Here is a 23,482-nt window from a genome sequence, read left to right as displayed (position 1 = left end):
CCAAAATAATTACAACATTTAAAATAAGTTCTGTGTTTTTTTGTTTTTTAAATTAAACCCAAAAATGATGTCCTTAATAGAAAAGTCTGCTAAATGTGGGATTTGGGGGAAAAGCCAATAATTCCAAAAGACATTAGAGTCAAAACATTCAAAGAAAAGATGCTCAGTTGTTTCAATGTCATCATGACAAAAAGAACAGCAGTTTTCAGGAATTCCAAACCGTTTTCTTAGTAATTCCTTGGAAGGGTAAAATACCTGAAAAGGTTTTAAAATTGACTTCCTTGGCTTTAGGAGGGATGGGGAGTTTGAAATATTTGGTTCGTATTTGTTTCTTTTCTGAATTATTGAAATATTGGGTTATATAATTTGAATTTGAGATGTAGGGAAAGGACGTTTCATTCAAATATTCTCTGATTTGATGGTTGGGGAGTTTGAGTTAGGGTTACCAAGTCCAGCGTAATTACACTAACTCAAATCTGGTCATACCGACATACCCAGAGTAAGCAAGTTCAGGCGGATTTCAGCCAGAGTTCAGGCTTAAAGTCAGGCTAGTTTAAACGTGCTTCCTGGATACCTGCCTGAACTTACCGAAATCCTAACCTTGACCCTTCCTGTGGGTCCGTGCAGCCAATGACAACGTTCAGCACTGGCTGCACGTGCGCATTCTTGTAATTATTGACCTTTTATTGGGTCATTATTTCAAAACATTTATTTCAAGTTTGTTTTGAATTGAACAGAATTAGGACTTAAATAATTATGCTTGCTTTTAAAATGGATGTAAACATAGAGGATCATTATTATTTTACAGGTTATTTCCAAAACCCTCATATTTACTGTTGGATGCTCGGTGGTCCGTCCTCACAGGTCCTAGCAGCTTGTTGTTGTTTTGGTAGATGTTAAAACCAGTCCATGCAGGTTTGATGGGGTGGCCTGACCTTTGGTGTCTTCCTCTACAGTTTTGGGGTTCCCACCTGACCGGGTTTGTCTTCCTCGCGGCTCGGGGTTCGGCTGCAGCCGCGGCTGAAGATGTCGCAGCAGAAATGCGTCCAGAGCTGCGGCGACGACCAAGAAGGCTTTGAGCTGTCGGCCAGTGACGAGTCGGAGCCCGAGGAAGAGCTGAGCCGGGCGCCCTTTGACCCGGAGCTGGATGACAGCGACGACGGGGGCGAGGAGGCGTGCGCTCTCGGCGCCACCCGCTCAACTGCGAGCACGTTCGTCTTGAGCGGAGGGAACTCTGCGTTCTCCGACCGCAGCCGCAGCGTCTTCGACTGCCTGGATGGCGTCGAGAGGCAGACGGCACCTCTGCTCCCCGAGGAGAGCATGCCCCCTCCCAAATGTCCCCCTCCTGCAAAGAAGAGGGGGGTCCCGGACTACCTGCTGCACCCTGATCGCTGGACGCGCTACAGCCTGGAGGACGTGAAGGAGACCACTGATCAGGAGAACCGCAGGGCGGCGCACAACTTCCTGTCCAGTCTGCGGCCTGAAGAGGGCAACCGCCCCCCCGGTGAACCCCCCCACGACCAGCAGCAAAAGGTGGTCTTCTCTAAACCCAAACGAGCGTTCAAGGAAGAAATCTCTGAGTCAGACCAGCAAGGAAAGGAGAAGAGACTGCACCTCAGTCACCTGGCTGAGGAAGAGGAGGAGGACAACAAGGCTGCTGGAAAGACCCAGCAGGATGCAGAGGAGGTCAGAGACCAGCAGGAGTCCCTCCCCAGCTTCACCCCCTTCAAGAAAATGAAGAGGAAGAGCTACAGAAGGAGCTCGGATCACAAGGATGAGTGCTAAAATGCTCGATTTGATGCTGACTTTGTGCTAAAGCTGGAACATTTGATGTTTTATTCAAAGAAAGTTTGACATATGAACAAACTATCAATACAAACCAGGCTGAAAAAAGCATGAGAGTTTGGTTTAGTGACGTTTCATGAATTCTTTCTTCATAAAACTAACGACCAACAATGCTGCAGTTATCTTAGCAGAGCAGGAAATACAATAAAAGAATCCAAAAAAGGCCTGAAATTCCTCCTAGAATTCTTCATTCTGGTTCAAATAAATCATAAATTGGCTAAAGAAAGTTTCATGCATGAGATTCTTTGTCCTGCTGAATGCTGCTCACATTATCAGAGGGAATGGATTCTAAAGTTTGTCTTTTCCTAAAACAGAGTTTCTCATCCTCAGACAGTCGCGTTGGAGCTTCTGTTCTGGCGTTTCTGGTCTGATATCACGTCTCTCCTCCTGCTGCCGTTTTCCATCCTGTGTGTTTAGTGGACCGGAGCAGCAGCGTCCAGCCAGCATTCAAACTTCCTCAGCAATAAAGTTAATCTGCATCCCAAAGCGCCTCCTGTTTGCTCCTAACTGTTTGCGTTTCTCTGCAGGAGGAGGCCATGCAGGAGCTGCAGCTTTGCATGGCAGCCTCAGGGTCAGACATTTTTCACCTGTTGCAGTCCTCGGCTGCTGCAGACCATAATTTGAAATAAATAAACATTCCAGAAACATTCTAAAAGTCTGTGTGTATTTTGTGTTCTACTACACACTGTTCATGTCTGTTTAGCTTATGTTCTGTGGCTGAGCTGTTCCTGGTAGAAGAGATTCCTGATGTGTTGTTTCCTCACAGCACGTCTCTAAATTGGTAAAAATAGGTTTAAAATTCTAGAAAGAGTTAAGTGCAAAAACGGTGGAGGTTACCATAAATAAAGAAATAAAGAGAAACAGTCTTCTCGGGTGGGGCCCTCCCGGCGCGGCGGGGGGGGCTGCACTCTCTTTCCCCCCCATGCCTCCCTGCTCTCTGGCTCTGGGGCCTCGCGGCGGTCCTGCTGGCCCTGGCCTGGGTGGCGGATGTGGTAGCAGGGGGGGCGGTTATCCTCTACCTGCTGCCTTGCGGGTGTTGGGGGGGTTCTGGCTGCCGCAGCGGGGGTCTTGGTGTGGGGGTGGCTGGGTGCTCCTCCTCCTTCTTTTCACGTTCCACCATCCATTTAGAAGAACATAAACTCTCACCTGAGCACAGGTGTTAGCTCACCTTTGCACTAATAGTTTTCGTGGTTGAATGAAATATTTCACACCAGTTGGTTTGAAGGCCTAAGTATGCGTGTGTGAACACTATCTGTATTGTGGACATGTTGACGTGGACATTTTTGGAGCCAACAGGTATGTTTATAACATTCATTTGAGCGTGAGTGGACAGGCCCCGCCCCTTTGAGATTTGTATTATATCTGAACATCACGGTAATGATAAACATCCAGAAACTTGTTGCTTTATGCTGCTTCATTGTCTTATCCCCCCCTCCTATTATCACCCTTCAACCCCCCTCTCTCTAACATCCCTCTCTCTTCTTCCCTTCTTTCCTTTTCCGTCCGGTCCAACACAAAAGATTTTCAAATACGATTAAAATGAATAAAGTTTGGCCTCAATTCCAAAAGGGGTTTATTCAGACATACCTCTGGTTTGTCAGAAGATTCATAACCCCTCTTGTTTAAGTAAAATATGTCCAACACAGGAGGCCTTCAGTTCTCATCTGTCTGCCCAGCTGCTGGACAGGGCAATGTAAAAAGGAGTGGCCGTGGTGCAGCGGTAGGGCAGCTAACCCATGATCATAAGATTGCAGGTTCAATTCCCGCCCTGCACGCCCATGAGTCGAAGTGTTCTTGGGCGAGACACTGAACCCCACCTTGCCTCTGGTGGTAGGCGGACTGTAAAGCGCTTTGTTCTTGTAGGAAGAAAGGCGCTATATAAGTATACGCCATTTACCATTAAAAAAAAGGAGAGAAACAGGAAAACAAACTAACATTAGTCATTTTTTGGTGCCTGTATTCATTGTGTGTGGAGGGGATGTGTGAATGGAGAGGAGGGCAGATGGGTGAGTTGGTTTTAGCTTTTTCTCTTTCTTGTATGTTGTTGTTTGTATTTAATTATGCAAAAATCTCTGAAAATTTAATTAAAAAATTTAAACCCAGACTTTCATTCTGGTCTGACAAACGGGCTGTAAACCTGACCATAATGCTACTGACTTCAGACTTGGCTGTTGTGACCGGTAGAGAACAGAGTATAGAGCAGATTTGAATAGAAACTGAGGAGGTCAGGCTGGAAAAATCCACAGCTGGAGGAGAGGCCGAGCATCCTGGGCCCCACCCTCAGGTCCATATAAGAGAGAGCAGCTTCAGTCTGAGCAGCACTGAGGAGGGAGCCACACCGCCCAGAACCAGAACCCAAGGTCCAATCAAAGGTCTAACTTTGCTGTGAGTATTGTAAGAACCTGGGATGGAATCCCACAGTAAGAAGTTTGTCTTTGAATCACCAGATTGGATGTCTGGAGGAAAGTCTAGATTTTATTTTTGGAAAAAGATTTATGCTTTGGTGTGATTGTCCATTTATAGTCTGTAGTTGAAAACATTGTTATGGCTGTGGACGCATTTAGTTTGAATTTTCTGTTTATTCTGTGTTTTGTGTTCTTTATTTACCATGTAGTACTCTTTGCAGCGTTTAGTGTTCAGGCCCACTCTGTGTAGTCTTTTGCTGAGTGTGATTTCTACTTTACAGTGAAGCTGTAGGGGTGAACTGCTGTTTTCTTTTATGTTTTCTTCTGTTTATGTTAATCTAGGGAGGTTAGTGGAGGCTAAGTTCCGCTAGAACCCCTAGACAGAAAAAGGGCATAACAGATAAGTCCAGACACTTGAAGTGTTGCTGACTCAGCTGTTCCTGTGACTTCAGAGTCTTCATGGTACCGGTCTGGTTCTCTGAAATCTCTTCAATTGTTGCTGAACATTGAGTCTGTGACTGAAATGGAAGTTGTTCTTTTTCTTTTTGCAGGTTCTACCACAAAGATGTCTTACCTAGCACCTGTGACTGTCATTGGGGGACATGGCGGATATTCTTTTAGTTTCACCGGGGAAAGCAACAGGGCCACGCTAAAGAAGCTGTGGGTGTGGGTGGGAGGGTGGCAGGTGAAGGGCAACAAGGTTTAGCTGACTGATGGTCAGGCCCAGGAGTTTGGAAAGCCTGAAGGAGGATTTTCAGAGATGGAATTTCAGGATGGCGAGCAGATTAAGTTGCTCTCGCTGTGGGGCAATGGTGCAGGAACTCGCCTAGGCGCCATCAGGATCAGGACAACATCAGGACAAGAATTCTTCCCAAAGATGACAGACTGGGGTCTGAAAACAGAGTACCCCATTGATGTTGGGTCTGGGATTTGTCTGGGAGTTCTAGGAAAGGGTGGGGATGACATAGATAGTCTGGGGTTTGTGTTCATCAACACCATCAAGTCAACCGAGCTGATCGACGTTTACTACCCCACCCTCCACCAGGTGATCCCTCAGGTGGCCACAGAGGAGATCAAGGCTGTCACTTACACCAATAACACCGCCGTGCCTCAGTCCTACACAGTTGAATCCAGTAAAACCCTCACCAAGAAATCCTCCTGGTCCGTGTTAAACAAAATGGAAGCGACCTTCAGTTTTGAGGTCAAGGCAGGGATACCAGAGGTGGTCGAAGCGACTACTGGCTTCAGCTTCACTGTCAGTACAGAAAGCTCCTACGGTCTAGAGAACACTGATGAGAGGAAGGAGACGTTCTCCTTCCCGGTCAATGTTCCTCCTGGGAAGACGGTGGATGTGAAAGTCACCATTGGCAGAGCCACTGTGGATCTCCCTTACATGGGAAAGGTGAAGATAACCTGCTACAACGGGAAAACCCTTAAGTTCAACACCAGCGGGATCTACAAAGGCGTCACCTACACCAACCCTAAAAGCATCGTGACACAAAAGTGAATACCACCGATTAGCTACTCGTGCTAACTTTCTTTCCTCACAGCCATTTTCTGTCCTCACCTGTACACACTATATCATGGACAACCCAAAGGCGTCTCTGTGACCTTTGTGATAATTACTGCTGGACTTTTCCTGTCCTGGATTTTGTGTGTTAGATCACCGACACTAGAAACCCAATGTTCACAGTGTGGTCTACTGTGTCTTCCATTGTCTTTAGAGGATTGGCCCACGACAGGCAATGTCTTCTTTGGAAATGTCATGTAATCATTGTTCTAATCCTTGTTCTTATCTGTGTTCTTTATCTTGGGCAAAGTTTTTGAAGCAGACATGTTTCTTCTGCTATGTGCTTTGCTGGAGCTAGCTGCTTTTGCTGTCGTCTGCAATAAATCTTTGCCTTCCAATTAGAAAACAAGTGTGTCTGTCTGGTTGTCTGTGGTTCCCTCTGGACCCCAGGCATCAGCTAATGAGGTCTTGGTGAGCTTTCTTATCAGGCGCTGGACTACAGGTCGGAGTTTCAGATTCACTGACTCAGAAAGCTCAGCAATCAAAGCAACACAAACATTAAAACTACAAACTGGGCCTTTTGAACAACCGCACAGGTAAGAGGGAGTGGTCTAAGGGTGTGACAGTATTTCTGCCCTGAGGACCATATGGGTGTCTTGTTCCTTTTCAGAGTAAAAGCATTTATATCACTCAGAGGATTTATATTGGTAGGTGGGGATTTTAATCTATTTTCTATTAAATGGCTGGATAGAGATCCCCCCAGACATAATATCAATAGAATCCCACTGAATAAATAGATTCATGTCATTTAAGTGATAAATGGAGAGAAAAATCCAGGAGTTTCTCAATTTCCTTGGATCAAACGTAATGGTAAAACTTGTTTTTTTGTTATGAAACGGCGTAAAAAGACCTGAGGAGCACAGCTCCACTTACAAATAAAAATATAACCCAAAAATATAACCCAAAAAAAAAAGCTTTTTTGGGCTCCATGGAGCCCAAATGGCATCACTGCGAATTGATACAAACCCAGTGGTGTTCCAAAAGCTGTGTCTTGCCTGAAGGCCCCTTCTAATGGAATCTGCCAATAGCCCTTACATAAGTCTAATGTGGTCAGATCGTGTGCTTTTCCGATACGCTTGAGCCATCTGAAAGTGAATGGTCCAGACCAGTGGTGATGGTTCCAAAGAAGGATGGGTCCCAGCGCCTTTGCATTCATTTTAGAAAGGTGAGTGTTGTGTCCCGATTTGATGCATACCGCACGCCTCGTGTTGATGACCTGATAAAGCGTATCGGAAAAGCACACTATCTGACCACATTAGACCTATGTAAGGGCTATTGGCAGATTCCATTAGAAGGGGCCTTCAGGCAAGATATGCTTTATCAGGTCATCAACATGCATCAAAGCGGGACACAACACTCACCTTTCTAAAATTAATGCAAAGACGCTGGGACCCATCCTTCTTTGGAACCATCACCACTGGTCTGGACCATTCACTTTCAGACGGCTCAATGACCCCCCAAGTCTATCATTTTCTTGATCTGCTCCTTAAGAGAGTGTGTCAGACACTCAGGGATGCTGTAAGGCCCCGGTAGAATAGGTGCAGAATATTTTAGATTGATGGTATGTTTGACTAGCAAAGTCCTCCTAGGTCCATCTTTAAACAGGTCAGGTACTTGTGCCAGTAGATTAGACTCCTGTTTCTGCTAAAGTGAAAGTTTATCGAGGCTGCACAGAAGAGGAAATATCTGGCATACAGGTAATAGGGTCATCACCATCATCGTGTATTTTGCACACTAGTAATGTCTGTTGAGAAGGTGGTTGCTCACAGTCTGTCCACTCTTTCAGCAAATCAATGTGATATGTTTTACTCTGCTTTCCTTTTTCTGGGTGTGCTATTTCATGTTACTTGACTAACCTGTCTAATCAATTCATGTGGACCCTGCCATTTAGCCAAAGTTTTTTTGCTGTCAGCTGTAAAAGTATGAAAAACTTTTTTACTTGGTTTCAAATCACGCTGACTCACTTTAACATGTAGCCCGAATGAGGATACTTCTAAGTTATGCTTTTCATTGAGGGTTCTTGTTTAGGCTAGCGTCTGCAATATCTTGGTTCGTCTCAGGGAGGGAGGTGAAGAGCTCAAACAACACACAACAAATGGCTACGGTGCAGGAAGTGCAAATTTATGTAGTTATTCCCCAATTACAGGGCTTGAAAGAGATCATGAGTTCATGGGTTCCATAACAGCTGATTGTTGAAACACCAAGATGTTAATCCAGGTTCTATTGTCCAGGTAAACAGACACTCTGTGCCTTTGATGAAGGCAATGTGAAGTGGGAAGAGGACAGGGTTGCTGCACCCCTTACCGCACTGGTTCTAGGCAATTTCCAGGCAGCTCGCCATCGAAGGACAAGAAAATGGAGATGGAAATAGGGATGGAATGGGGATGGAACCTGGCCAGGTCCCTCTCAAATCCGACAAATCCCGGTAACACAAATAACTGGCACACAGACAGACGTTCCTGGTAGCAGCAGCTCAGAGTAGCCTCCCACGGCCGTCTGTGCTGCGCCATTTTTAAGAGGCACCGCGGTCACGTGGGAAGTACCGGGAGCATGCGCATGTCTCGCGATAACTCGTACGCATTTGGGCAGGACGAACAGAAGGAGGAGATCACCCGGGTTACATCACGCTTTCTTGTCATACCAGGATTTCAGTCAGACAAAATTCTTGCAGTAGAATACATTTATTTTCACATACTTAATTTACAGCTTAGTTGGCATTAACAAACTTTGATTGGCATAAGGCTACGTACAATTCCATGAGATAATTTCCATAAACTTTAGGGTAAGAAACCCCCAAAACCAAAGATCAACAAGAAGAAAGAATGTAAATGTATAATCAGTGTGTCATAAGATGAGGTGTGTTTCGGCGGCATTCCATTTTCATTTCATTTCATTCCATTCCATTTAAAGTAAGACTGCTATGTGTGACCCGGCACCTTTGACCGTTGGGCTGCCCCCTTCTTTTCATTTCTTTTATTCGAGTACAGCGCCTCGAAGGGGACACACTATCTAGTGGAACTGCTATGTGTGACCTGGCACCTTTGACCGTTGGGCCGCCCCCGTTCAAGTACAGCGCCTCGAAGGGGACATATTATGTAGTGGAATTGCTATGTGTGACGCGGCACCTTTGACCGTTGGGCCGCCCCCGTTCGAGTACAGCGCCTCGAAGGGGACACACTATCTAGTGGAACTGCTATGTGTGACCCGGCACCTTTGACCGTTGGGCCGCTCCCGTTCGTGAACCACTAGGGGAACATACTATCTGCAGGAGAGAAAGAGTCAACAAGATGAACAAACAAAATAAACAAACAAGGAGCCAACCTAATTACTCGTATTTGGTTGCAATTTAAGGCATTTAATTACTCATTCTTAAGGCTTCCACCCGGCTACATATTCACCATTCAGACATGACTAATTTTCCTTTGAGCTGCTAAAATATCGTCTGTTTTAAATCTAACGTATCTCTGAAAAGCGGAAGAGGACCAGCGCCCCATAGCTTTCAAAGTAGAAGTAGGCACATGAAGAGCAGCGGTCGTTGCAGCACCAATTGTAAGGGAGTGCAAGGTGTAATGATCAGCCTGGAGACCGCAGGACGAGCAGAGGCTGCGGAACTTGGAAGCCATCCAACTTCTAGTCAGGGGTTTAACGCCATCCACGAGAAACAGAGGTGCTGACCAGGGTGTGGTAGGTCGGTGGCTCGGATAGCGTTGCATTGAAGAAAACGGGCAGAAAACAGTATCAATTTTTGCAATAAAAACTTGAACACCTTTGCAAAGTTTGTCAGTTTTAGAATGTTTAAGATTAAGAACATAAAAATGCTCAGTGAATGATAAGTCAGAAAAAGTGAGGTCCGGCTGAGGGTTGAAAGACAGAGTTGTAGTAGTGAATTCACTACATCTTAGGAAACCACAAAAAGCCATTAAAATTACAGCTTCTAATAAAGAGTCTACATAAGGGGAAACGAAACCAGCTCGTAATCTCATCACTATCTTATGCATTAAAGATAGAGTAAGTGGTAACCTTTTATCATTTCCGGATGGACGAGCCTTCAGAAAACCATTGAGGAGAGGGCGAATGGCAGGGTGTCCAAGAAGACTTGTAGATGACGAAGACCAGCATCTTGTGTGGAACTGGATAGCAGCTAGGCAGGACTTGATGCTCTGAACTTGATACTGGGGATTCTCGAATAGATGTACAGCAAAAGCGCAGACCAGTGGTACATTAATTGGCAGTGGGGGCACATGAATACTAGCACAGAAAGAGCTGTAGGATGTCCAGGATGAATCATAAGCTTTAATTGTATTGTCGGCTAAACCAAACCTCATATATTCGGCAGCGGATAACAGCAAATCACTCATTGGGAAAAACTTAATCCATCTGTCGGAACGCTGGGCAGGGGAGGCTGTGAGGATCGGCTTTTGGACACAGAGTACTGAACTCCTAAAGTTTGAAGCGAGAGAGAGCATCAGCGACAACGTTCACATGGCCAGGAATAAAGGTAGTCCGAAGAATAAAACTATGTAAAACGCTAAACCAAGTCAACCGCCTCATGAGACTATTTATCAACGCACATTTAGAGCGACCTTTGATTATTTCCACTGCAGGTGCATTGTCGCAAAACACTGTTATCCGCTTTCTCGACCATTTCTTTCCCCATAGCGAGCATGCTATTACGATTGGATAAAGCTCAAACAAAGCCGTAGATTGGGGTGCAGCTTCCATAAGTTCTGATGCCAAATGTCTGCGAACCACTCGTCGTCGAAAATACCCCCAAAACCAACGGACGGAGCAGAGTCAGTAAAAAAATGAAGGGAGTCAGAAGACTCGAAACGAACATTATAAAAGAAAGAAATGCCATTCCAAGCAACCAAAAGAAGAGACCAAAAACGCAAATCTGACAGAGAACCGTCATCCAGAACCACGAGATCATGGAGGTCGGGAACTGAACCGGCAATAACAAGAAGGCGAGAAATGAAAGAGCGACCATGGGGAATAATGCTCATAGCGAAATTCAGATGACCCAAAAGGTACAGCAAATCCCTCTTAGTCACATGACTGATAGACAGAAAAGACGACACGGCTTCACGAATGCGAGTGAGCTTATCGGGGGGCAAAGAAGCCTGCATCAAAGCACTATCAAGAACAATACCCAGAAATTCCAAATGAGTGGAAGGACTGCATGTTTTCTCAGGGGAGAGAGGGACGCCTAAATGGGAAAAAAGCGACAAGACCGTAGAAATACAATGATATGGGGGTGAGGAAGGAAAATCAATTACCAAAAAATCATCCAAAAGATGCAAAACATAGGGAAGCCTGAAGGAATTATACAAAATCCAGCACAGGGCCTCCGACAAAGAATCAAATATGCGAGGACTGCTACGGCAACCTAAAGGCAAACGAACAGAAAAATAATACCTAGAGCGCCATCTAACTCCGAAAATATACCTTTGTGAGGGATGCAAAGGCATAATCTTGAATGCATCTGATATATCAGCCTTCCCCAACCATGCACCACGTCCAGCGGAAATTATCATAGAGATAGCATTGTTGACCGAAGCGTAGAAAAGAGAAAAGGGCTCACGGGGAATCAAACTGTTTTTTTTTTTTTGTTTTTGTTTTTTTGTTTTTTTTTAACTTGTCCTGTCCAACAGCTAGGCAAACAGATGAGAGCTGAGGGCCTCTTGTGTTGGACATATTTTATTTTAACAAGAGGGGTTATTCATCTTCAGACAAACCAAAGGTATGTCTGAATAAACCCCTTTTGAAATTGAGGCCAAACTTTATTAATTTCAATCATGTTTGAAAATCTTTGGTGTTGGACCGGACGGAAAAGGAAAGAGGGGAAGAAGAGAGAGGGACGTTAGAGAGAGGGGGGGGTAGGAGGGTGATAATAGGAGGGGAAGGGGGGTAAGACCATGAAGCAGCATAGAGCAGACAGGTTTACTGGTTGTTTATCGTTACGGTACGGTTCAAATGTAGTACAAAAAGGGCGGGGCCTGTTCACACACACTCAAATATTATCAACACACCTGCTAGCTGCAAAAATGTCCACATGTCAACATGTACACAAAACAGATAGTGTTCACGAACGCATACCTATGCCTTTAAACCAACTAGTGTGAAATCTTTCATTCATTCAATCATGCAAACTATTAGTGCAAAGGTGAGCCAACACCTGTGCTCAAGTGAGTGTTTATGTTCTTCTAAAATGGATGGTGGAATGTGAAAAGAAGGAGGAGGAGCGCCCAGCCACCCCCACACCCAGACCCCCGCCGCAGCAGCAGCGGCAGCCGGAATTCCCCCAACGCCATACGGGAACAGGCAGGGAACAACCGCCCCCCGGGCGACCAAGACCGCCACCCAGGCCAGGGCCAGCAGGACCGCCGCGAGGCCCCCAGAGCCAGAGAGCAGGGAGGCGCAGAGGGAAAGAGAGCGCCGCCCCAGCCCAGCCAGGAAAGCAGCCCCCCGCCGCGCCGGAAGAGCCCAACGCAGGGCCCCGCCGGAGAGGGACGCCCACAGCCCCAGACGAGCACCCCACCACCACCCAGGAGTTCCGGGCATCCCCCGGCCCCGACCCCAGGACCCCCCAAGGGAGACCCGCTCCGCACTCCAGGCAGCCACCCACCCGGCCCACGGTTGGTCCAGGTAGGAGCAAGGCAGGGGCCCGCCGCCCCCGCCCAGCAGGGGGGAACCCCGGGGAAAAAAGGGCGGCCCACAAGGGGTGTTATAAATATGGCCCGACCAGGCTCGGCCATGTTGGAAGTTTGGCGGGGCCCAGCGCCCAGGGGCAAGGACCAGGACCCACCCCCAAGGGACACGAACACCCCCGGCTCAGGTGTAATATGAACCCCCCCACCGTGCGGAGAGAGCACCGCCGGGCCCAGGGAGCCGGCACCCAAGGGACACGGCCGCCATCGCCAAGGGGCCCGCACCCCCCACCAGGGAAGGGGTAGGGGACAGATGGACCCAGGTCCCACCTTCCTTGTAAAATGTGTGTGCGTGTATGGGTGTTTGGGAGGGTGTTTGTGTGCACGTGTGTGTGTTTATGTTTGAATGTATATATTGAAGGGGGAGGGGTGTGTGTACTAAGGGGGGTGCAGTTAAAATTGGCGAGTAGGGCACTAAGGGGACATCTCCTGATTACTCACAGTGATGTCCCCTCACCCTCCACACCAAGGGGCCCTAAATGTCTAAGGTGCGGTTAAAATTGGCGAGTAGGGTGCCAGGAGGACATCTGCTGCTTGCTTGCAGTGATGTCCAAGCACCCCCCCTACCAAGGACCCTACATGTCTAAGGTGCAAATAAAACCGAAAGAGGGGGGGCCCACTCCATACGGCAACCATAGGAGGGGGGCCACTCCCAAGTAGCCCCCCCCAAGGCGCATCGCAGGCTAGACCCCCCACCCCCTTGGGAATCAAACTGTTACCACTCGGAACGGAAGAATTATGAGGACCGGAGAGGTCTATAATGAGGCGCTTCTTCCCGGAATATTTCCGAGTGGCCACACCTAAGGGGCTAACCCGAAACACCGGAAACGGAACTCTGGAAAAAGGTCCGATCATATAGCCATTGGAAACCTCCTTAGCTAGGAGAGAATCCACAACGTCAGGCTCATTACGGGCTGACAGCAGGTTCCCGCAAACATAAGGGGGAAAACACATACCAGCCATAAAACCCTGAACCAAACCGGTATTGAGGTAGTTCACAAAGCAACTGTCAGGGTGAGAAGCCAGGGCAGCAGAGAGAGCTGACATGTTCACGGGTGTAGAAGGATGTCCAAATTTTAATTCCCGGAAGACTTGGGCCGGACCCTCCGGGGGCATACAGAGCGGGGATGACTGTCCGCACACAGGCTACAAACCTGTACAAATCTACAATTAGGAAACACACAAACACCTTCATTGAAATTATGACAAATGGGGGAACGAAATCGGGGCCGAAAATGTACCTGGCCTCGAGGGAGGAAAGGGGGGGCATCACGGCACGCTTCACCAAGGATATCCGAGCATTCATGCTATCCAGAGAACCTTTAATATCCACGAGAGAGGAGATGATGGAAGCCTCGGTCGGGGACGTAGAGATAGCGTCACGGGAAGACTCGGGAAGCACGGCGGCGGCTCAGGACGTCGCCGAAACAGGGCGCTTGCGGGAGGGAGCCTTCCCTTTCCCTTTTGAGCAAGTGACACCGGCACCCTGATCGCCCGAACCATCGACTTGAGCCAAAAGTACTGGAATATGTCTTCGTGAGTCAGACCGTTGGGCACCGGAACGCCCTGCTCGTACAGAGCCTCCAAAAGACGGTGGACAGGCCAGTCCCTTAAGCGCCTAGACGAAATGCGGGAGCTACGGCGCTGAGGACGCGAAGCAGAGGCGGAACCACCGGGGGAGATGGAAACAGGAGGAGCAGTCGCAGGAATGACGGAAAACTCCCCATCTGAATACGGAGGATTATCACTGTCCGAACACAAAAGCGGGGCAGACATCACAACGCAAAAACACGCCAGGAAAACCACCGACAGCATGGAGAACATGCGACGAATGCAGCGCTGCGGTAAGAAAGAGAATGAACGGCTGCACACCTGGACTTAAATAGAACGCTGAACAGGTGAGTTAATTAACTACCGCCCTAGGGGGGGGAATAGACTGCAGAGTTTTGGCTGCCTGAAAAGCGAACTCGTTCGCTGTTTTTTGATCACTTTGGGCTCTGTTGAGGTTCTCTTGTGCCAGTTCTCTGTACATTTCCGAATGATTCCTCATCTGAAGTACATAGGACAGGATTCCCTCAGCCACTGGTTCCTTTCTTGTGTCCCGTTCTTTTCTAAACAAATCCAAGGGTCCCTGGACTGGCCACCCTTACAGGAGCTCAAATGGGGAGTAACCTGTGGAAGCCTGGAGAAAGTCTCTGAATGCAAACAAGAGAAAAGGCAACCATTCGGCACTCTACATGAGAAAAAAGCTGAACAAGAGCATTTATTATTGCCTTTGTTTTGATGGTACATAAAGGGAAAGCTTCCGGAAAATGGGTTGCACAATCAAACATGACCAGAATATATTTGTATCCAGAACTGCTTCTCTTCTGTGGTCGTACAATATCCAATAATCTGGAAATGGGTACTAATAACTGCCAGAGGATGTAGCGGTGCTTGTTTAAGGGCATGAAGCACAAAACTCTCTTACATGTTTAAACATACCTGGCAAGTAAAAGCGCTTTGCTAATCTTGAATAAATTTTTAGATGACCCAGGTGTCCTGCCCATGGAACTGGGCTAGGTGCAAAACTATAGATCTGGATACAGTAGGCACTACCAACCGCTTACCCGTCTCTCCCTGAATATATAAAATATGGTTATCTAATACAGTGTTTTTCAACCTTTTTTGAGCCACGGCACACTTTAACCCTGACAAAAATCCCGCGGCACACCAGCATCCAAAAAAAAAAAGCAGAAATTCACGGTCTGTATTGATTGACAGCCGCCCCCGCCCCCCCGCAATCTCACGTGGATTTTTGTGATAATTGTGGCAGAAAAAGCAGGAAGTTGCGGCTGTTTTTTTTAAGAGATGAACCACCAGCTAAAGGCGAGCTTTAGCTGGTATTTTTGTCAGAACTGAGCGACTTTATCAGCAGAATTAAGAACAAGGAAGTGAAGACTTTAACCACTTCTGATTGGTCAAACTGATGACATGTGATTAAGCCTTCAAGAATGATTGGCGGAGACAGTTAAAGGGGCGGGACTTTTCTTTACACAGTTATAGCTGCAGCTAAATCGCGGTACCGTGATTCTCATCAAAATGTCTTTAATAGAATTAAATAAACACAAAGAAAAAGAAATTTTAAGATCTTTTATATTCCTAACTACTCAGTGTTTAACAGGGCCTGTTTGGATACACAGAGAGCTGATTTCTTGGAGATGGAAAATGTTTTTAGTTTTGTTTTTAGTGAATGAGGGCAATTTCCCACGGCGCACTTGACCATCTCCCACGCCACACTGCACACTGGTTGAAAAACACTGATCTAATACACATTTTGTATCTGTAGCGACATTGTCAGTTTTGGTTTCAACTTGATTGTACAGAAAAGCCAAAGAAGTGTCAGTCAACTGTAAATGTCTAATATCATTTGGTACATCCCAAACAAATTCTAACATTGAGGTTTCTGCATAAGAGTTTCAAAAGACCCTCAACGCTTTTCTTGATGGAGTTGGCGCTGTGATTTCTTTTGGCCTTTGTAGCCGCCCTCACAAAGATCATCATGAAAACCTGGAAGAGGTTCCAAACCAGCCTTAACCTGTGACATTGTGACTACAGCTCGTGCCATGAGGTCAGAGGGCCAGCTTCAACCTGTGGAGCCCATAACGAGGCTCAAAACTAGAAGATACAGAGCATTCTCTGTCTGCCTTTGCATGTCAGAACAGCGCCCTCTGTGGAGTGTTTTAAGTCCCGTCTTAAAACACATTTTTGTTTCTTGCTTGTAACACCGTGTGAGTTGTGTGATCCTCAGGGTTTTTATCTGTATTTTTATCTGTATTTTTATCAGTGTTTGTATCTTGTTTTTATTTGTATTCATTTTATTACTGTACTTTGCTTTTATTTTGTTTGATAATCTTTTGTCTGGTTTTGGTCACTGTACAGAACTTTGGAAACTGCATGTTTGGGAAATGTGCTACATAAATAAAGTGGATTGGATTGGATTGATTACAGCAATAACATTGGTTTGTCTTTTGTCCCTGAGTAAGTCCCACAAAAGAGGATAATCCCTCCCAATACCACAATCAACTGGCATTTTGTCCTACACTGCAACTTGCAAAACAGATGCTTGATCATCCAGATCCAAAGTAACTTCAGCAGTGGGATACACTTTGCCATGTCCATGGACACACTCAATAACAGTTTTGTTCTTATAGTTGAGAACATGGTCTGTTATATAACATTTCTTTACCAAAGACTTAGAACTGCCACTGTCTAACAAAGCAGTTAAAGGAACACCATTACCAGTCACTGGGTAAAAGGAAGTAGGGTCTGAACATGGATCTTGCAACTTGGTAACACTTATCTGTAGCACACAACAATAACCGGACTGTGACTGTGTGGCAACGTCAACTGGTGGTGGTATCCACACTGTTTATTTATTTTAGGTTTAAATGTCTTGCTAGACAATGTAAGACGTAAAATGTTTCCTGTGATGTAACCTGTGATGTAATGAATAGCAGCGCCCAATAGTAGGGGTTTATCATTTCAAAGGGAGTGTCACAGGAAGTAAAAAGAGAGAGTTGGAGAGTGACATGCTGATGTGCCCTACGTGGAACAATTGTAGTGTTCAGGTTCTTTTAATAAAGAAAGGACTTTCTCAACTTGGCTCCTCTGCCTTTATTTCCCTGAGGGACCCATGACACAGACATTTTGGGCTTTTTAAGAGGATGGAACAAAGCTTTATGTTCAGGCGGCTGACAAATCGCAGATTAAATGCTGTCCCCCATTGTCACCACGAGGTAAAGTCTTCCTCACACTACTGCTGGATCTCTGAGCCTCTGGACTTTTGTCAACCGGCCGCCGCCCATCTCCAAGGGTGTGATGAAAGACTCGCTGCTGTGTCCTTGGCCAGTTGTTCTGTGAGCATTAATGGACTGGGTTGCAAGGTTAGCTGCTTCCATCCCTGTTGGTTGTTCATGCTCCTTCACCCACGTAAGTACATCAGGAGGTAAGGTGCGAAACAATTTTTCCAATATGATGATTTCTCCGATGTCTTCCATACCACGTTGGTCAGGCCTTATCCGTCGACAATATAAACCACTAAGACGATGATAAGTCTCTGTAGGCAACTCCCCTGGTGAGACATTAGTGTCTCTGAAACATTGTCTGTAGTCTCAGCTGAAAGATTAAATTTGGCCAAAAAAGCCTCCTTGATATCAGGATATGAGTCTGAGAGGTCTTCATCCCTCGCTGAGTAGGCTGCTAGAGCCTTTCCAGTTAACAAAGGTACAAGTCTGTATGCCCATTCAGTGTACGCCCAACCCCAAGTCTTTGCAATCCCCTCAAAACGGAGTAAAACATTTTCAATATCTTCCTCAGGCCGATATGGTAGCATCTTGGGGTCCATCTGACGGAAGGGCGGTGGTTGCACCATGGAGGGTACAGCAGTCATGTCCATGTCAACTACATCGCTATCTTCTCGACAATGTCAGGGCACTGTCGTTGGGAGCGGCAACAAGGAGGCCTCACTCCAAGCTGAGCGTGGAGAGTTACTCACATCTGTTGCAGGTTGTCTCTGGGATTGGAGAACCACCCTTGGGTTCTTCAGTTCAGCCAACAAACCCTCTTCTCTTGTAATTTTACCCAACATTTTTTCACATGTTAAATAAAAAGAAAGATCAAAATTATGACAATTTTAGAGAGTACAATCAAAACTTTTTGACAAGATATACTTAATTTCCAATTCCTCCATAAGCAAAAGCAAATCACCTCGTAATCGTATCAGTCTAACGATTCTCTTCACGATAAATCCAATATTGACATAAACACATGGACCTTCTGCTGTGATGGTACAGAAACAGTGAAGCACCTTCTTTATTTATGTGAGAGATCCTAATCTTTCTGGGTTTCTTTTTCACCACTGGTATACTTTTCTTTAAAAAACCTACAAAAAACCTTGTCTCCTTTGTCAAACCCCCAGGTCAGATCTGAACTGCAAAACTGAAGACAAAACAACTCCTCGTCCGTTTTGTGGTTCAGATTTTACCTAGGATGTCTTTCTTGTTACTTCTGGGTTTCCGATCTGGGGTGTCATCCTCGTTGGTTATTGGGGTTTGGATCTGACCTTGAGTGTCTTTCTTGTCAGGTTTCAGGTTCGGATCTGACCCGGGATGTCTTTCTCGTCAGGGTACGGGTTTAGATCTCATGTAGGGTATCTTTCTTGTCACTTTTGGGGTTCTGATCAGATGAAAACAACATGGTACTTCCAGTCCTTGTCTGCTGCAGGCCATAATAAACACTCCAGAAACAATGTAGAAAGTTCTTGCGGTTAGCGCTGTGTGTTTTTGTGTGTATTTTGTGTTCTACTACAGACGAGTTCATGTCTGTTTGGGCTTATGTTCTGTGGCTGAGCTGGTCTTTGTATAAGAGATTCCTGATGTATTGTTTCCTCAATCCACAGCCACGCCGCACATCTATTATAATCAGTCATTTTTTTGCGCCCGTTTGCATTTTGTGTGAAGTGGATTTGTGAATAGAGGGGAGGGCAAATGGGTGAGCTGGTTTCAGAATTTTCTCTTTCTTGTATTTTGTTGTTTGTATTTAATTATGCAAAACGCTCTGAAAATTAACCAATCATGGTCAGATTAAACCCAGACTTTCTTTCTGTTCTCACAAATGTCGAGTGTGGGGACTTGGCTGTTGTGGCCGGTAGAGAACAGAGCAGAGAGCAGATCTGAACAGAACTTGAGGAGGTCAGGCTGGAAAAATCCACAGCTGGAGGAGAGCCAGAGCATCATGGGCCCCACCCTCAGGTCTATATAAGAGAGAGCAGATTCAGTCTGTGCAGCACTGAGGAGGGAGCCACACCGCCCAGCAACAAAACCCAAGGTTCAATGAAAGGTCTAACTTTGCTGTGAGTATTGTAAGAACCTGGGATGGAATCCCACAGTAAGAAGTTTGTCTTTGAATCACCAGATTGGATGTCTGGAGGAAAGTTTAGAATTTATTTTAGGAAAAAGATTTGTGCTTTGGTGTGATTTTCCATTTATAGTCTGTAGTTGAAGATGTTGGTATGGCTGTGGCCACATTTAGTTAGAATTTTATTTTATTCTGTGTTCTTTATTTCTGTCAGAGTGGGACCTCGTTTTTTCTTTGCGTGTCTGTCTCTAAACATTTTCACGTGGAGGCCAGAGAACGCAGATGTGTTGCAAACAGTCTCCAGCTCTCCTCACTATGCTCTCGGCAGTGTTTTGTGTTCAGGCTCATTCTGTGTAGTCTTTTGTTGATAATAATAATTGATTTGATTTATCCGGTCTTTTCCAGACACTCAAAGTTCTTATAGTGTGTTTATTATTCATTCACCCGTCATTTATACTTGGTGATGGTAGCTACTGTTGTAGCCCCAGTTGCCAGTTGGCTGCCAGTTTGCGCCTAGGACTGCTCCGACCATCACCAGGACATTCATATGCATTCACACAACAGTGGAGCAACACTAGAGGCAAGGAGGGTGAAGTGTCTTGCTCAAAGACACGACGACAGTTGACTAGGGGGAGCGAGGATCATTGGACGACCTGCTCAACCTCCTGACCCACTGGCACCCAGTGTTCCCAGTTGAGTGTGTTGAGTGATTTTGTCAAGGTTATTCCTGAAAACACAAGACAGTATTAACAAAGGAAACAGACACCAAGAACCAGGTACGATTTCTTGGAAATTTCCTAGAAACAGACCACCTTTCTGCTCCAAACCGCTCTTCTCAGGGTGTCTGTTCCAACCTCGCACTTTTATTTAAAATCAGGTCTCCCTAGTAACATGGTGAGTGAATTATCTTTAGGTCACAAGGCAGTTGTTAATCATTTTCTGCTGTAATAACAGGAAGTTCTGTCTTTCATGATCTAATCATCTCACATTCCAAACACTTCTTTCTGTTCGGCTGAAGTGATCACTTTTTCTGAAATGGCACACGGAAAAATCCCAACGAAAAAGGACTATAATTGTGTAAAAAAAACAGAACATAAAAACTGTCTTAAAAACAGAAGTTTGAATAATATAGAAAATACATGCACTTAACAGATTTATAATTAAAAGGGAAGCTTTAGGGGTGAACTGATTTTCTTTCTTTCTCCTGTTTATGTTAGTCTAGGGAAGTTAGTGGAGGTCATGTTCCTCTAGAACCCCTAGACAGAAAAATAACATAACAGATAAGTCCAGACACTTGAAGTGTTGCTGACTCATTAGTTTCTGTGACTTCAGAGTCTTCATGGCACCGGTCTGTTGCTCTGAAATCTCTTCAGTCGTTGCTGAACCTTGAGTGTCTGACTGACACGGAGGTTGTTCTTGTTCTTCTTGCAGGTTCTACCGCAAAGATGTTGTACCTGGTACCTATGAAAATGATTGGTGGACAAGGCGGTGATTCTTTTAATTTCACCGGGGAAAGCAACGGGGCCACGCTAAAGAAGCTGTGGGTGTGGGTGGGAGGGTGGCAGGTGAAGGGCATCAAGGTTTGGCTGACCGATGGTCGGGTCAGGCAGTTTGGAAGGGCTGAAGGAGGATTTTCAGAGATGGAATTTCAGGATGGCGAGCAGATTAAGTCGCTCTCGCTGTGGGGCAATGGTGCAGGAACTCGCCTAGGCGCCATCAGGATCAGGACAACAGCAGGACAAGAATTCTTCCCACAGATGACCGACTGGGGTCTGAAAACAGAGTACCCCATTGATGTTGGGTCTGGGATTTGTTTGGGAGTTATAGGAAGGTGTGAGGTTGACATAGATAGTCTGGGGTTTGTGTTCATCAACACCATCAAGTCAACTGAGCTGATCGACGTTTACTACCCCACCCTCCACCAGGTGATCCCTCAGGTGGCCACAGAGGAGATCAAGGCTGTCACTTACACCAATAACACAGGCGTGCCTCAGTCCTACACAATTGAATCCAGTAAAACCATCACCAAGAAATCCTCCTGGTCCGTGTCAAACAAAATGGAAGCGACCTTCAGTTTTGAGGTCAAGGCAGGGATACCAGAGGTGGTCGAATCGTCTACTGGCTTCAGCTTCACCACCAGTACAGAAAGCTCCTACGGTCTAGAGAACACCGATGAGAGGAAGGAGACGTTCTCCTTCCCGGTCAATGTTCCTCCTGGGAAGACGGTGGATGTGAAAGTCACCATTGGCAGAGCCACTGTGGATCTCCCTTACATGGGAAAGGTGAAGATAACCTGCTGCAACGGGATGCCCTTCAAGTTCAACACCAGCGGGATCTACAAAGGCGTCACCTACACTGACGCTAAAACCATCGTGACAGAAAAGTGAATCCCACCGATTAGCTACTCGTGCTAAATTCCTTTCCTCATTCAGCCATTTTCTGTCCTCACCTGTACACACTATTTCATGACCCTGTGACAACCCAAAGGCAACCCTGTGACCCCTGTTCATAGCTGTGATCTTTATCTTGGGCAAAGTTTTTGTGAAGCTGACACGTTTCTACTGCTATGTGCTGTGCTGCAGCTAGCTGCTTTTGCTATCGTCTGCAATAAATCTTTGCTTTCCAATAAGAAAACAAGTGTGTCTGTCTGGTTGTCTTTGATTCCCTCTGGCCCCCAGGCATCAGCCATAGAGGTCTTGGTGAGCTTTCTTACCAGGCGCTGGACTACAGGTCAGTTTCAGATTCACTGAAAGCTCAGACATAAGAGCAACACAAACATTAAAACTAAAAACTCCAAAATGCACTGGGACTTTTGAATAATATTTCAAACTACTGAGTTTTAGACCATAAACACCACGTGAGAGTGACTCAATCACAGAGGTGATCAGAAGCTGTCAGGTAAACAACCCCACCCCCACCAGAGCAGTCTCTGGATAACGGGAAACATAGCCTATTAAATTATAAAAAAGCTCTGCGTAGAGCTATAAGCCAGTACTATTCAACCTTAATATCAGAGAATGGAAACAATCCAAGATTTCTTTTTAGCACTATTGCTAAATTAACTCGCAGTCAGAGCTCAGTAGAACCACATGTTCCTGTTTCTCTCAGCTCTGATGATTTTCTTACATTTTTCGACAGTAAAATCTCAAATATTAGACATAAGTTAAATCAAGTTATTCCTACTATCAGCCCAGAACAGGCTGAAGCGGTAGAAATGGAGGCATCCATAGAAACCTCTGTAACATTGGACTGCTTCACTATTGTGGATCAAGCGGAAATAACATCAATTATTACGTCCTCCAAATCCTCAACGTGTCTGTTAGACCCAATTCCCACTAGACTTTTTAAAGAAACTTTTCCCCTAATTAATGATCCCATATTAACAATGATAAATGCCTCTCTGGAAACGGGTTACGTGCCACAGTCTTTTAAATATGCAGTTGTTAAACCTCTTCTGAAAAAGCCCAGTTTGGATCCTAGCATCTTGGCCAACTATAGACCGATATCAAACCTGCCCTTTATTTCTAAAATCCTAGAAAGAGTTGTAGTTAAGCAGCTTTACCGCCACCTACAGGACAACAGCCACTTTGAAGACTTTCAGTCGGGGTTTAGACCTCACCACAGTACGGAAACTGCACTAGTTAGAGTCTCTAATGACTTGTTATTGGCCTCAGAAAAGGGACTACTTTCTATTCTGGTCCTGTTGGACCTCAGTGCAGCCTTTGACACTATCGACCACGGTATTTTACTCCATAGATTAGAGCAGGACATTGGGATCAGAGGATCTGCTCTCCAGTGGTTTAAATCCTATCTGTCTGATAGGTATCAGTTCGTTAATGTAAATGGCCATTCCTCTCAGTGCACTCGAGTTAACTATGGAGTCCCACAGGGCTCAGTCTTGGGACCGATCCTGTTTACGCTTTATATGCTACCCCTAGGAAACATAATCAGGAAACACAGCATTAATTTTCATTGTTATACCGACGATACGCAGTTGTATTTATCCATGAAGCCTGACCAGAATGACCAGATAGAGAAACTGAACGCCTGCATCAGTG

At 45.8% G+C, this 23,482-nt stretch overlaps 3 protein-coding genes and 1 pseudogene across 8 annotated transcripts in view; all 4 read left to right on the top strand.

The window, feature by feature from the left end:
* tssc4 (tumor suppressing subtransferable candidate 4) overlaps positions 1-23,482 on the top strand; it is a 58,765-nt gene that overhangs the window by 1,815 nt on the left and 33,468 nt on the right. For 3 of the 4 annotated variants that reach the window (XM_078944759.1, XM_078944758.1, XM_004086060.5), the window contains exon 2: positions 957-2,500. In XM_078944759.1, coding sequence (XP_078800885.1) covers positions 1,027-1,785 — 759 coding nt within the window. In that variant the 5' untranslated portion in view covers positions 957-1,026 and the 3' untranslated portion in view covers positions 1,786-2,500. Of the gene's footprint in view, positions 1-956; positions 2,501-23,482 lie in introns of those variants that run through there. The other variant, XM_078944760.1, reaches the window with a different exon arrangement.
* Positions 4,111-5,810, top strand: LOC111947183 (aerolysin-like protein; annotated as a pseudogene). The gene is made up of 2 exons (XR_013654973.1): positions 4,111-4,230; positions 4,802-5,810. The product of XR_013654973.1 is annotated as an aerolysin-like protein (transcript).
* Positions 4,163-22,061, top strand: LOC101160881 (aerolysin-like protein). Of its 2 annotated transcripts, none has more exons than XM_023953756.2 (2): positions 4,163-4,230; positions 20,856-22,061. In XM_023953756.2, the coding sequence occupies exon 2, from the start codon at positions 20,870-20,872 to the stop codon at positions 21,809-21,811; it is 942 nt and encodes a 313-aa protein (XP_023809524.1). In that variant the 5' UTR covers positions 4,163-4,230; positions 20,856-20,869; the 3' UTR covers positions 21,812-22,061. The 2 variants fall into 2 exon arrangements, with proteins under 2 accessions (XP_023809524.1, XP_004086107.1); XM_004086059.4 differs by lacking the exon at positions 4,163-4,230 and adding an exon at positions 19,307-19,419.
* LOC110013331 (aerolysin-like protein) overlaps positions 4,174-23,482 on the top strand; it is a 58,486-nt gene continuing 39,177 nt past the window's right edge. Inside the window, exon 1 of the mRNA XM_078944756.1 lies at positions 4,174-4,230. The gene's annotated coding sequence lies outside the window, so the exon portion shown is untranslated. The remainder of the gene's footprint in view (positions 4,231-23,482) is intronic.

This window comes from Oryzias latipes, chromosome 3 (assembly GCF_053564925.1).
Source record: "Oryzias latipes strain Hd-rR chromosome 3, Olatipes_Hd-rR_3.1".
In the NCBI taxonomy this organism is placed as follows: Eukaryota; Metazoa; Chordata; class Actinopteri; order Beloniformes; family Adrianichthyidae; genus Oryzias; species Oryzias latipes.
The sequence above is the reverse complement of the archived record's forward strand: the minus strand, read 5'-3'. Positions and strand labels throughout refer to the sequence as shown.

What these genes read in the sequence shown, in the direction of transcription:
- LOC101160881 (XM_023953756.2), top strand. Translation starts at nt 20,870, where the DNA reads ATGTTGTACCTGGTACCTATGAAAATGATTGGTGGACAAGGCGGTGAT.